We start from the raw sequence: 15,358 nt of genomic DNA, 5'->3' as shown, positions 1-15,358 counted from the left end.
TCTTCTCTCTGATTGAACGAAACGCGAGAGAAGGAGAAGAAGAAGAAGAAGAAGAAGAAGAAGAAGAAGAAGAAGAAGAAGAAGAGAAAGAAGAAGAAGAAGAAGAAGAAGAAGAAGAAGAAGAAGAAGAAGAAGCGCGGCGTGTTGAAAGTGCGAAAGTCTTTGCATTCATCAATAAATGAGGAGGTGGAGCTTCTACATGGCTTAAAGCTTCAGAGTTCTCAGCGCTCGCTCAGCTCGGAAAACATCTGGTCGTCGTCGCGGTGACGGCGGTGAAGAAGAAGATGATGATGATGATTACAAGGTGGCGATGAAGAGTCGGTGTGCTCGCCTCCGGGCGCCGTATCAGCAGGGCTTTTTGCATAAAATGTAAATCATCATCATCAACGTCCTGATTTTTTTTTTTCATCTTCAAACAAGCCCCTCCCCCTCCCCCTCCCCCGGCATATTTTAAATATTTCAACATGAGCAAGAAGAAGATTATTATTTTTTTTGTTTTTTAGCTTCTTTTTTTCTTTGTTTTCTTTTGTTGCCGTCGTCGTCGTCGTCGTCGTCGTCGTCGTCGTCGTCGTCGTCGTCGTCGTTGTTGTTGTTGTTGTTGTTGTCGTTGTTGTCGTTGTTGTCGTTGTTGTTGCTGACAGAGGGAGTGTTAAAATGGGAGTTCCCCTCCTCCTGCTCCTCCTCCTCCTCCTGCAGGGGGCGCTGCAGGCTATGAGCCGTCCTGCTCTGTGAGGTCCTCCTGCTCCTCCTCCTGCTGCTTCATCACCCTCCGCTCCTCGCTGTTGATCGTCGGGCTCCGCGACGACTTCAGCAGCTTCTCCTCCAGCTCGTGAAGCGACGGCTCCTTATACATGCAGACTGTAGAATACACATAAACACTGTCACAGAGGTTCAGATGATATGTTTTATATCATTCATTAACTAGCCCTCGAACTGTAAATATACAACATGATATAACTGCAGATATATTTATTATTATTTCAATTATAAACAAACATATTTATATTGTTTACAGTGTTTGTTATTTGCAAATATATCTAAAATGTATTAAACATATATCAATATTATATACAAATATAAATATATATTTTTATTTATAGACTTTTGAATTTATATTATTTTATATGTATATTAATCAAAAATGTTTTATATTATTTGCAAATATATTTATATTATATAAAAAGCTATTTATATTATTTAAAAAGATATATATATTATACACAATTATATTGTATTCATATTATTTTTAAATACATTTTATTATAAACAAATGTATGTATATATGTATATATGTATATATATATATATATATATATATACATATATACGTATATATGTATATATGTATATATATATATATATATATGTACAGGCACATGTTTATTCTATTAGTACAGTAAATACACAGGCAGCAGAGGGGAGGAACGAGGACGGGGGAGGTAAAGAGCAGGAGAACATAAATGGGGGAGAGCTGGAGAGGTTGAAGGAGAAGGACGTGGAGGAAGAGGAGAAGATGGAGAGATGGAGAGGAGGAGAGGAGGAAGGAGAAGGTGAACTCTGACTGATGATTTTAAATGAAGATGGGGAGACGGAGCAGCTGAAAGCAGAGACGGAGCTTCATGTTTCCTGTTAAACCTCCATCTGTGATATTAGAGCTTCAGCAGGACGACCTCTGCTGCTCCACCTCTGACCTCTGAGAGGAGATCCTCACGGTGAGTTCAGGTTCCCATAACCTCACGGTGAGTTCAGGTGCTGCAGTCTATAACCTCACGGTGAGTTCAGGAGCTGCAGTCTATAACCTCACGGTGAGTTCAGGTGCTGCAGTCTATAACCTCACGGTGAGTTCAGGAGCTGCAGTCTATAACCTCACGGTGAGTTCAGGTTCCCATAAACTCACGGTGAGTTCAGGTGCTGCAGTCTATAACCTCACGGTGAGTTCAGGAGCTGCAGCTGATAAACTCACGATGAGTTCAGGAACTTAAGCGTACTTCAGGTGTTATTGATCTCTTTTGATGCTAAGCTGCTTCCGGTATTTGATGCTAAGCTAGGCTAACTGGGGCCTGGTACAGCAGGTGTGTGTGTGTGTGTCTGACCTTCGATGGGTCTGGGGACAAAGTGTGAGCAGGGTTTGGTCTTCTTCACGCGGTTCCCCTTCATGATGACTCCGTCCTTGTTGAGGCCCAGGAACCAGGCCCGGCCCGACTCGTGCTGCCGGTACTGCGTGGACGAGTAGATGACGTAGTAGTTCTCAAACACCGACTCCTTGAACTTACACTCCGCTGTGAACACATCCTGACACACACACACACACACACACACACACACACACACACACACACACACACACACACACACACACACACATATTTTTAAGTTAAGAAATTGAAAATTGGGTAAAAAAAATCCAATTTATGTCGGAAAATGTAGACCAGGTGGCAAGTTTTTGTCTGGATTTGGCCTCTTTCTGATCCAGTTAGTATGTATGTTAATGTGTGTGTGTGTGTGTGTGTGTGTGTGTGTGTGTGTGTGTGTGTGTGTGTGTGTGTGTGTGTGTGTGTGTGTGTGTGTGCCCTGTGGATATAACAGGTGGTCAAGGAGGAGCAGAGAGCCAATCAGAGCAGAACGAAGCCTCAGAATGCAGAAACCTTCTCCAACCTTTAACTCCCATTGAAGGTCTTTTAAAGAACAGAAGGAAGAGGAGAACTAAGGAACGCTGATTCAGCAGAAATCTCGAGCCAGTCATGTGATAATCAGCCTTTTAAAACGGTATTTGTATTTACGATTCATCGTTTGTGCAAATGTGAGAAATGTCTGTCAGTTTTCTGAGATTAAAAACAGAGGAAAACAAAAAGGCAACACATTGGATGAACTGCATGTAATTAGCAAGCTAGCTAGCTACACTTAATGCATCATCCTCTCTCTCCCAGAGAAAGAAAGCACGTTGCCATCAACAGATAAGTGACAACTGTTCCGATCATTTCCTCTAATCACAGCTGCATGAAAGCATGGTGGAATTAGCAAGCTAGCTCAGCCTCCAGCTAACACTGTGATGTAATCAAGACGTTGGCTTTAAAAAGGTCTATTAGGAAAAACCCAAACACAACAATTTAAAATGATATTATATTATTCAAGCAAACATCCTCATACAATGTGAACATGTTCAGTAACTCCACACGTTACATGAAGGAGCTGTGAACAAACAGCAGAACTACAGACCACGACTCTCAAACCAGAGACAGCAGAGGACGGAGAGGAGAAGGAGCTCCAGGCGGAGGATGAAGATGACGGAGAGGAGGGTGGAGGAATCAGAGGGAATGGATGATGAGAACAGTTTTTTTTAAACTCCTCCCAGCAGGCGGCCTGCATCACAGATCAGGACATGTGATGACTCCAGTAAAGCGTGTTTAGACAGCCGGGCCTCCCAGCACACAACACCACCCTACTTTGAACTGACGGAGCGAAGGAGCTCGGAGGAGAAACAAGACGCTGGAAGGATTTTACATAACCAACCGAGGAAGAGGAGGAGAGACCGTGGAACCCTGAGTCCATATCTTCATTTATTCATCTGGCTTAATGTGTGATCTGGATAATGATATCTGATCAGGCTTTTGTATTTCCACCTGGTATCAATAACCACAGGTGGTAAAACTACTAATACCACAGTGTAGAAATACTCTGTTACAAGTCAAAGTCCTGCATTCATAACTTGACTTAAAGTACTTCAGTAAAAGTATAAAATAATTTATCGAAATCATCAAAATATACTTAAAGTGATGCAGAATAATGTATGTTTTATTATTAAGTTGCAGATCATCAAGCTTAATTATGTTTTATTAATGACTTTACTACTGGGTAAATTGTAAATTTTACCAAGGGAACAATAAAGATCTGCAATGTCACATAATCATTAATTTGTTGCTTATATTTTGTGTTAATAATCAGAATGCAAAGTAACTAGAGTTACCAGATAAATGTAGTGAAGTAAAAAGTTCAATATTTGCGTCTGAGATTTAGTATAGTAGAAGTAGAAAGTAACAGAAAAATATAGAATATCTTAATATTGTACATAAATCTTGAGTAAATGTACTTAGTTACTTTCCACCACTGTCACTAAATGTGGGGGAAAGTAGCATCTACAAGGTAGTAAACTATTCCTGTGCAGGTACAGAAGCCAAAGACTAGAAGTTAAGGGACGAAGTTTAGAACATAAAGCAGGACATCGTCTGCATACAGTGAGATTCTTTTTTTCCGTTTCTTGTTTTTAGAATAAAAAAAATCATAAGAATCTTTGGATCAGTAGCGTTTAGCTTCACCTGGCTGTTAGCAGTAGGACGGCAAATTTATGTTACACGCTACAAACCATAAATATTAGCAGCTGATCGGGAAAATATCGTTCATATCAGCCCCCTTAGATGTAATTACAAATTGGAGATTACACCTAAATAAACTGATAACTCTTTCTAATTTAGACAGTTAAAATAATAAATGTACTGTTTGTACCACTACAAATTGGTACCACAATAAATATAGAACTATATATTTTCCTCATGCAGTATAAGCCACATGGTATAGAGTAGTAGCAGTACGGTCTTGACATCATGGCAGCAGAACATTTGTCGACATTGAATTTATTACAAATAATTCTCATTTCATCTTTTAAACGAAGCCTCCGGTCTAACAGAGAAAAGCTTCCCGAGGTCGCCTCGTCCTGTTTACACTTCTCTACTGTATCATCTTCATCATCCCTCTCCTCCTCCATCACTCCATCTCCTTTCTTATGCAGCGCACACAGCGGCTGAAGAATTGCATTTTAAAGTTTTATGGAAGAAGCAGACATGAATTATGGATGGAGGACGGACTCGGTGAGGCGAAGCAGCAATGTGACGACTGTAGCTGTACTCGGTCTACACTTCAGACCGATCAGGGCTGCCCTGTAAATTAATATCATTATTAACTATTATTATTAGTTTCTAAACTGCACAGAGAATTTCTAAATGTTTTTTCTTCCACAGGAATGTGGCATTTTTGTATTTGCAGCATTACATTACTACAGTCTAAACATAAATAGTCTAATAATTGTAAAGCTTGAATCATACAATTTTGAAAGATACTACTGAATACCACTATTTTTGATTCACAGTAAAAGTATTCAGTCTTCTTCACAGTAAAAGTACTGAGTGTTCTTCAAAGTAAAAAATACTCATTCTGCTTCACAGTAAAAGTACTCAGTCTGTTTCACAGTAAAAGTACTTTGTAGTAGTATTTGACTGTAGAAACCATCAAGCAGCTTCACAATAAAAGCCCTTCATCTGTTTAAAAGTAAAAGACTCAGCAGCTGCTTCACTGTTAAATCTCCTCACCTGCTTTACAGTAAAAGTTGCTTTGCAGTAAAATACAATATACAATAAAATTGTCCGAATCTATTCCAGCAGATGTAACCAGAGACGTCTGAACTTTTTCACTTAAATGTTAGTTTTAGCACAAGACCCTACAAAGTTATCACACATTGCATATATTACAGACTCTGCTAGCAGCTTGAGATGCTGTTAAACTGCTGTTAGTTGAGAAGAAACCTCCAAATATGGAAAAACTAAATCACAAACTGAAGAAAAGACAGACAATCAGACAGACAGACAGACAGACAGACAGACAGACAGACAGACAGACAGACAGACAGACAGACAGACAGACAGACAGACAGACAGACAGGTTTTCTTACTGATGTATAGAGGAATCCCTCTGCGTTCATGGCCACATAGAGTCCAGCCTTCACTCCCTGGATGGCCACAACCCTCAAACCTACCGGGATCAGATTAAAGAGAGCTGCAGGGCGAGAGACACAGACAAAGAGAGAGAGAGAGAGAGAGAGAGAGAGAGAGAGAGAGAGAGAGAGAGAGAGAGAGAGAGAGAGAGAGAGAGAGAGAGAGTTGGTTACTGCAGAGGTCAAATGTTCCTTAATGAATGAATGAAATAGAAACTGAAAAGTATTTTCCTTTAAACTTATCAAACAAGATTCATATTCATTTAATCAGTGAATCCATCTTGTGCTTAAAATAACTCTACATATGAATATATATATATATATATATATATATATTCATATATATATATATATATATATATATATATATTATATATATATATATATATATCATATATATATATTTATTAATTTTTTTCTACATGTGTGCTGTTGGTTAAAATCCATCCACAGCCGGCTGCATGAGACGCTTCCAGCTGATAAACTGAGAGAATAAAAGAGAGAGAGAGAGAGGGGGATGAAGTGATGAGGGGTGATTTAATCCTCGGGGACAGAGAGCTGCAGTGTGGGTGAGGATGAAGAGGATGAAGAGGATGAAGATGAGGAGGTGGAGGAGGAGGAGGCCCGTGGCGATGGCTGCTGTTAATCCTCCTTTATTTAACTCAGAGACAGAGATGATCTGAGGGAGAGAGAGAGAGGGGAATCCAAAACATCTCCTCTTCCTCCTCCTCCTCATCTCCTTGTCCTCCTTTTGCTTCCCGTTTCCAAACCAAAGGATTTAAAAGCAGCAGAGTGTAATCCTGAGCTCATCTCTCATCTTTCATTACGGACTGAAATGCGTCGGAGACGTGGAACCAAACCTCTGATCACCTTCATCTCCGGGTTTCTTCTTCTACCTTCACATTTAAATCATGTTTCTTCTTCTACCTTCACATTTAAATCATGTTTCTTCTTCTACCTTCACATTTAAATCATGTTTCTTCTTCTACCTTCACATTTAAATCATGTTTCTTCTTCTACCTTCACATTTAAATCATGTTTCTTCTTCTACCTTCACATTTAAATTTCTTCTTCTGTTTCTTCTTCTACCTTCACATTTAAATCATGTTTCTTCTTCTACCTTCACATTTAAATCATGTTTCTCAGCTTCATCACGTCAATCCAGAGTGTTTTCAGAGAGTGTTTCCCAAAGTTCCCTGAAGAGGAAGTGCAGGAGTTCAACATGTTAAAGTCACTGTGTTTACAGTGTTACTTCATTTTAAGAAGAATAAACGGATCGGTTGATGTGTGAACTCTTCTTCTCATGATTATAATAGAGAGGCATATTTACACTGAGGAGTTATTACTCGCATCTGTTTTTGTAACTTGCACTTGAATGTCTCACCTCCAGTGTTCCTCTGAGCCTCCAGGTGAGCTCATATGTAGGTAGGACTATTTTAGATTCACCTCCTCCCACCTGTGTAGTGTGAACAGACTGCTTTACAGCTAAGTCTGATATATCTGTGCATGTTGTCAACAGAGGTGGCGTTCTGTACGAGTCAGAAGCTTTTAATTCAATCTGTTACCATCATTAACAATCATAATCGAAAATCAAATTCCAACAGCGGTCTTAAGTTTTAATAATAATAATAATAATAATACATTTTATTTATAGAGCGCTTTTCAGAGTATTCAAAGATGCTTTACAGACATTTAAAAACAGCATTTAAAACTTAAAACACACAGCATTAGTCAGACATTAAAAGCAGTTTTGAAGAGGTGAGTTTTGATTTCTGATTTGAACATTGAAAGATTATTGCAGTCTCGGTTTGGGGAGAGAGTTCCAGAGGGGGGGGGGGGGGGGGCACGACCGTTTCAGGTGTTTCCGTTTCACGAGTGACTTTAATTCGAATGTGTCCGTAGTTAACTCGTAGTAACTTATGTAAATATATAAACAGTTATTTAAATTTCATTCAATCCTCTTCATTTTTTAAAGCCATTTTTATTTAATGATTGTAAAACATTCCAAACAAACTGTTTTTCTGACTTAATTGGTGGAATGAATTAACCTCAAAACACTTTCCTGTTGATAAATGGCTATTGCTGAAGAACAATACCAAACTACATTTAGTTTGGTGCATTCTTCTCTAAACTGATCATGAAATCATATTTTTCTGATCATCTTTATGAGAGAAGGTCCAGGTTTGTGTTTGTGTTGAACGGGTTGAAGCTGCAGAGACTCACTGTTGTCGCTGTTCTCGTCCTTGTTTCCACTGATGGCTCCATCAGGCTGCATCTGCAGGAAGAAACCCTGCTCACTGAAGAGACGCGTCACGATGCCCTTCAGCTGCGGCTCTGAAACACAACGACAACAACAACAACAACAACACAGTTAGATAAACAACAACAACAACAACACACAGTTAGATAAACAACAACAACAACACTCAGCAGGTCTGAGATCAGAGCAGCAGAACCATCTCCACCATCCCTTCACTCTAAAGATATTTATTATTCAGATGATGTTACACATTCACCTTGTTCACACTTCATCTCCTCTCACACTTCATATCCTCTCATCCTCTGTTATCACACTTCATATCCTCTCATCCTCTGTTATCACACTTCATCTCCTCTCATCCTCTGTTATCACACTTCATATCCTCTCATCCTCTGTTATCACACTTCATATCCTCTCATCCTCTGTTATCACACTTCATATCCTCTCATCCTCTGTTATCACACTTCATATCCTCTCATCCTCTGTTATCACACTTCATATCCTCTCATCCTCTGTTATCACACTTCATATCCTCTCATCCTCTGTTATCACACTTCATATCCTCTCATCCTCTGTTATCACACTTCATATCCTCTCATCCTCCGTTATCACACTTCATATCCTCTCATCCTCTGTTATCACACTTCATATCCTCTCATCCTCTGTTATCACACTTCATATCCTCTCATCCTCTGTTATCACACTTCATATCCTCTCATCCTCTGTTATCACACTTCATATCCTCTCATCCTCTGTTATCACACTTCATATCCTCTCATCCTCTGTTATCACACTTCATATCCTCTCATCCTCTGTTATCACACTTCATATCCTCTCATCCTCTGTTATCACACTTCATATCCTCTCATCCTCTGTTATCACACTTCATATCCTCTCATCCTCCGTTATCACACTTCATATCCTCTCATCCTCTGTTATCACACTTCATATCCTCTCATCCTCTGTTATCACACTTCATATCCTCTCATCCTCCGTTATCACACTTCATATCCTCTCATCCTCTGTTATCACACTTCATATCCTCTCATCCTCTGTTATCACACTTCATATCCTCTCATCCTCTGTTATCACACTTCATATCCTCTCATCCTGTTATCACACTTCATCTCCTCTCATCACTGTTATCTCCTCTCATCCTCTGTTATCACACTTCATCTCCTCTCATCCTCTGTTATCACACTTCATATCCTCTCATCCTCTGTTATCACACTTCATCTCCTCTCATCCTCTGTTATCACACTTCTCATATCACACTTCATCTCCTCTCATCCTCTGTTATCACACTTCATCTCCTCTCACACTTCATATCCTCTCATCCTCTGTTATCACACTTCATATCCTCTCATCCTCTGTTATCACACTTCATATCCTCTCATCCTCTGTTATCACACTTCATCTCCTCTCATCCTCTGTTATCACACTTCATCTCCTCTCATCCTCTGTTATCACACTTCATCTCCTCTCATTCTTTCAGTACTGCAGTACATCCTGATCCTGGAGGTGTGAGGACGTAAACAAGATGGCGTCTGAGGAGAAGAGTTTGCTCCAGATGACGATGTGGGACAGAAGACTCTGGCAGAAATAGACCGAATACAGAGAAGATAATGTGGAGCAGGAAGCTGTGCTACTTAACCTCCACTCTGAGAGACAGACAGGTGGACAGACAGACAGATTGATGGACAGACAGATGGACAGACAGACATGTCCAGAAACACTCACAAAGAAAAGGAGAATCGTTTACAACTTTCCTCCTTTAAGCTCTTGTGGACCTAAAGCTGCTTCACAGTGAAGCGCTCTTAGCTCCGCCCTTAAGTGTCACTTCTGGTTGCAAAAAAACAAGATGGCGACGGTCAAAATGCTGAACGTGAAGCTCCACAACCGTGGTCCACAAACCAACAGGAGACGTGAACTTGTCCGGTCTGCGATGTAGATCCAGATGTGTGTTTGAGGGAAGCGTTCTATAAGTGTGTGTGTGAGAGAGTGTGAGAGGAGCTGTGAGTCTGAAGGGCGAAGCAGAAACACCTCATCACATGATGCCTCCTGAACCCAGACGTGACAAACATGACACTTCCTTTAAAACTGAGCCTCGTGTTAACCAATCAGAGTCACGGCTCATCCTGAGGAGAGCAGAGCTGCTTAAAATAGAATAATGAGAAATAAATGAATTAATCAGGATCTGTTTGTGACGGAATTTGTGCCACAAAGAAAGTGATTAGTTTCATTCTTTGTCTTCATTTTGGCATTAACAGAAGATTATTTTATGTTTCACAATTTACTTTTTTGTTAAAATAACCAGCTTTTAAAAAATGAAAAAATAAGCATCTGAATCCCTCGTTCTTTTTTTTATAATTGTACATTTATTGATTTTATATTTTGCACTATTAACAATAGACGGGTCAATGTGTATTATAACAGATTACTTCTCCTGTAAATGTTACAATCCTGAATTTTTGTTAATTCAAATATATCTTAAAAAGCTAACATGTTAAGTATTTTATTAAAAAAAATAACTGTGTGTCTACAGAATTTAAAGTTTCAGTTAATTTTTTTAAATTCAAAACAGCTTATATTTTATCTGTTATTTATTTGTTTTCTTCTGGACTGTTTTTGCCTTTTTTCATTTTATATATTTATATATTTTATTTAACTTTGATTGTATCTTTCATAATAGCACAGAAAGTAATTTATTTTGGTAAATTAATAATAAGAATATAAACAGGAGTAGTAAAAATGTTTGAATAGAGGATGTTTGTCCGTCTTTGATACGTGGTTATTAAGACAGAAGGTTGTTAATGGGTCATGTAAACAGACAAGTATTGATCGTGTGGCTGATCAATAACTGACAGACGAGGCAGCGTCACTGCAGAAACCATCAACAATATTAACAACAAGAATATCCAATAAATAAAGTTCATTCTTATCGTATAACAATAATAATAATTATTAATATTATTATAGCAGAATAGTATTTATTATGGTTGTTTAGCTAAAATGTTGCATAGGAAGGTTAGATATGTTGATCATTCTACGTTAAAATGTTTCAGGTGCAAAGATGTGAAACTTTGCTGCTTTTTTCTCGCTCTTTGTTGTATTAAATTAAATTAAAGTCTCTGCAGACGTTTCTTTATTCTGTAAATCCTCAAAGCTCCAGAAACCAAACCTTTATTTATACTTTCCCTCTATTTCATTAATGCTGTTCATTCACCAAATATTTAAAGTGACTTCTTCTTTGTTGGTTTTTCTAAAGTTGTTAAGCGTCAATGATCGTTACAACAAACACCATCAGAGACCGTTGTTCACTTCCTGTCCACTACCCATTGGTTTGTGGACTGACGTTTTGAAGCCTTGAATTTGGAACTTTGGCCGACGCCATCTTGTTTTTGGCAACCAGAAGTGACACAAGAGGGCGGAGCTAAGAAGGCGACCAAAAATGTTTCAATTAACTTTGATGAAGTGAAAAAACACTAAAGGGTTAAAGAATGACAACACAGACAACTCCCAGACCGGACAACGCCGTGGTGTCGACCTGTCAATCAGTGTGTAGCCCCGCCCTAAAGCATCCCCTGCTTTATGGTCTGTTTGACTCTAAATGGAGCATCATTTACTAAATGAACATCATGCTGTATTGAAGAAGACTTGAAACTAGAGATTGAGACCATAAACTCATGTTTACAATGTTTACTGAGGGAATAAATCAAGAGAGAAGTAGAGTCATTTTCTCATAGACTTCTATACAACCAGAGGAGTCGCCCCCTGGTGGACAGCAGAGAGAATGCAGCTTTAAGACAGGAAGCTTTGACTTCACTTTTCAGAACCGGAGAACGTTTTTTAGTCATGACCACCATCGTTCACTAGCTTCATCAAAGGTCTTAATGTAGTGAAATAAATGTCATGAATCTGGTTTCGGGGATGGAGATAAAAACAGACAACGTTCTGACGTTGAGGTTGACTCAGTGACTCATCGATTCAGCAGCTGCAGACTCCTTTCATAACTGCAGCCTCCTCTGTTGGAGAACTTAAAGAACTCTCTGGACTGTAAATATTAAAGGAGCTCATCAAGCACAAGCCGCTGCATAATGGTTCCTTTAAGAAGCTGTTTGTTGCGTTGCCAAAACAACATGAATGGGTTGGCAGCAGCGGGGCGTCGACTAACGAGAGACGCAGCTCATAAATGTGTAAATGTTAAAAAACATCCGTCCAGCAAACGTCTCCTCCAGCTCCATGAGAAGTGAGTGAGTGAGGAGCTTCCTCAGGAGGGAACTTGTTATTCTGCAGGAGGTTTCTGTTACTTCATCAAGTGACAGGTCTCCAGAGGGAAACTCAGTCTGCTGACATTAAATATTTAAAGTCGTTGAAGCAAATTATGCAAAGTTCAATAGAAGCCATGGCAATTTTTTTATTCATAAAACAACAGATGAAACTGAGGAATCTGCAGCGAACAATAAAAGATCAAAAGTGACTGAAGGAACAAAAAATGAACTAAGTCATATTTTTTTATAAATATAAATACTCAACCTGCCAAAACATTCATTTTGTAGTGTAATGTTAGTTTGACCCGAGTGACACAAAAAATACATCAATTTGTGTGCACAAAACCAATAGATTGCATTGAGCAACTATTTCACGAACTGCTGTGAGACTGTGTTGAAACTATCGGATTGGTTAATGCTAAAGTCATAATAAACCTGCTAAACAAAACGGTTCATATGATATCTGAAGAAAAAAGACTCAAAATGTTTCTTATTTTCCTACAAAAGTCCAACAACACGTCTCAGTTTCTGCTCGTTACATGGATACAGTATTTTCAAAATAAACCTCTGTCTTTACAGGAAACAACTCAGTTAGGTTTAAGAAAATATCATGAAAAACTTAACGAAAAGATTGTTGTTTGTGTTAAAATAACTGCAGAAGTTCCTGAAGCAGCAAAGACTTCTGGTTTCACATGGGGATCGAACACCGGTCTCCTGAGTGAAAGTTTGCTGTTTGTTGATCAAAGTGTTCACCGACTGACCAACAAGAAAGTTAAACTTCTTCACACATCCCTGACTGTTCAAGCTCGTAGAGCTTCCATTTCATCAGCTGGCAGTAAAGTTTGTTTACACAATAATCTGAGTAGACGGTTTTTTTCGTCCAATCAACCCACCTGGTTTCCGCCGTACGGGTCTTTTCTTCCCGCTGCAGAAGCGAACTTTGCTGAAGACGCTGAAGATGTGTCTCTCACAAATAGAGCGAGGGTCTTTGGTGGGACTCGTGCGTCTCTTGTTGGTCGTGACCTTTTCGCTGTTGGACTCGCGGGCCTGACGCTTCTGTCGGATCAGGGAGCTGGCGAGGGCCGCCGCCATCTCCCTGAGAGGTGTGCGGAGCCACCGGGGGGACGATATCTGCTGCTGCTCGCTTCGTTGAGTCTGAGGACGCTCGTTGTTTTAGTCCCAAACAGAGGACATGTCTGAACGGTAGAATCCACAGTGTCTGTCCAGTCTGGATTATGTTAGAGTCGCTCCATGACGAGGAACTGATTCAAGACACCTCAGATCAGCTGATGTTTACATAATTATATTTATAAAGAGACTTGAGGAATCATTAAATGCTTCAGAATAACATGAAATGAAATCCTGTGTGTTTGAAGCGTTTTAGTTTCATTATAGAGGTTATGTCTTTCGATGATTGATATCGGACGATAAGACGTATCAGGGAAAAGGTGATTGATAAATAAAGATCTTTTTTCAGTTTCCTGCAGCTTTTGTTTAATCATCAATCACTAGAATTTAAAAATCTCCTTCCGACATATTTTTCAGGTGAGGAATTTTCAAATCTGATGAAAAACACTGTAAAATTGTGTTATATGAACAATTTGTACGTTGTTACTTTTTGTCTGTTTCATTACAATCAAATGACCCAGAAGTTCTAAAAGTGCTTTAATTTGAGTTTCTGCAATTATGAAGAAAATTTGTAACATTATTATCAATTCTGATCAGATTAATTACTGATTAATAATAAATGAATAAATTAGAAGTTTGGATGTGGAAACCTTCTCCTGAGTCTCAAGATGTCGGTTCAGAAATCCATGATTCCTCGTTTTAAACACGACAAACAGCAGCACAAATGACTGAAAAAGCCCAAATGCCTGCTGGGTAATTTATCGGATTGCATCTCGAGCTTTTAGACCCTCTGATGGAACCACATGGCTGCAGGAGCTGCTGGGAGTTTCTTTATTCCCGCTCCGATGAGGCGTTCACAGACTGAGAGAAGAAGCGTCGGCGGAGAATCAAAGGGAGACTCGGTGTTTCTCATTCAGACATCCATCTTCAACATCAGCTCGTCAACAACTTTCACAGACGTGTTCGGAGAATCTGAAGCAGCAGAAATGTAGTTAAAGAAAAAGAAAACGGTGACGACGTCCAACAAACCAGACGGAGTTCAAAATAATCCCAGTGAGAGAATCCAGCAGAGAGACGAGACGATAAACCAGCAGATCACACATCCACTCTGTTCTGCTCTACTTTACTCCAGCGCTTCCTCCTGCCTCATCCTCCTCCTCCTCCTCCTCCTCCTCCTCTCAGGCTGAGAGATGCTGAATGTGATGAGAGGCTGAGAGGAGAGAGAGAGGGAGAGAGAGAGTGATGGAGAGACAGCCGGTGGAAGAGGCTCCTAAAAATATTCTGCCTGATGTTTCATGTAGCTCCCCCATCAGTCCACTCCACCTTCCCTTCATCCTCCCGATACACTCGACACTCGACAGGAGGACTGTTTGCTCCTGTTGGCTGGTTTCATCTTGGATCCAGCTCATGGTTGTTTAAACACCAGGATTCAATAGACTCTGATTCCACTCGTCATTCCAGGAGTCTCCGATCCAAATAAGATCCAGATGAGATCGAAGACTCTCTCAGTCTAATATCTGCTTCTCTGTTGGTCGGATCATAACTCTGATCCCCTCTTCTGGACTACATATAAATCAGGATCCTCCGGTCCAAAAGGAGGTGGTGATGCACCTGAAGATGTTTGGTAGCTGACAAAAACAACAGAAGAAGAACTGACCTTTGACAGTTTAGTTTAGCTAATGTTAAGCTAACAGGAACAAATGGGTGAAACAAAAGTTTGATCGTCTTTGTGGCCAAGTTTAGATGAGCCAGGTCCTTAAACCCCAGAAGACATCTGTGTCGTGGAGGTCTTCATTGCTGGTCTCAAAGTTCAGGTCAGTTAAGTGAAAGAAAATCAACAGCTGCTCTCTCTGTTGGACATCATGTCTTCAGTCTGTTTAATGTCGGATTTGCGGTTTTGGTGTGAAAACCCTGTGAGAACCGATCTGATACCATCCA

At 39.7% G+C, this 15,358-nt stretch overlaps 1 protein-coding gene across 1 annotated transcript; it reads right to left on the bottom strand.

The window, feature by feature from the left end:
• Positions 1-709: 709 nt before the first annotated feature.
• Positions 710-13,384, bottom strand: LOC129090282 (fibroblast growth factor 12-like). The gene is made up of 5 exons (XM_054597885.1): positions 13,186-13,384; positions 7,985-8,095; positions 5,720-5,823; positions 2,094-2,292; positions 710-858 (listed from the first exon to the last, which is right to left on the bottom strand). The coding sequence occupies exons 1-5, from the start codon at positions 13,382-13,384 to the stop codon at positions 710-712; spliced, it is 762 nt and encodes a 253-aa protein (XP_054453860.1).
• Positions 13,385-15,358: the final 1,974 nt, after the last annotated feature.

Source organism: Anoplopoma fimbria, chromosome 1 (assembly GCF_027596085.1).
Source record: "Anoplopoma fimbria isolate UVic2021 breed Golden Eagle Sablefish chromosome 1, Afim_UVic_2022, whole genome shotgun sequence".
In the NCBI taxonomy this organism is placed as follows: Eukaryota; Metazoa; Chordata; class Actinopteri; order Perciformes; family Anoplopomatidae; genus Anoplopoma; species Anoplopoma fimbria.
Note: the sequence above shows the minus strand (reverse complement) of the source record. Positions and strands in the feature narration are given on the sequence as shown.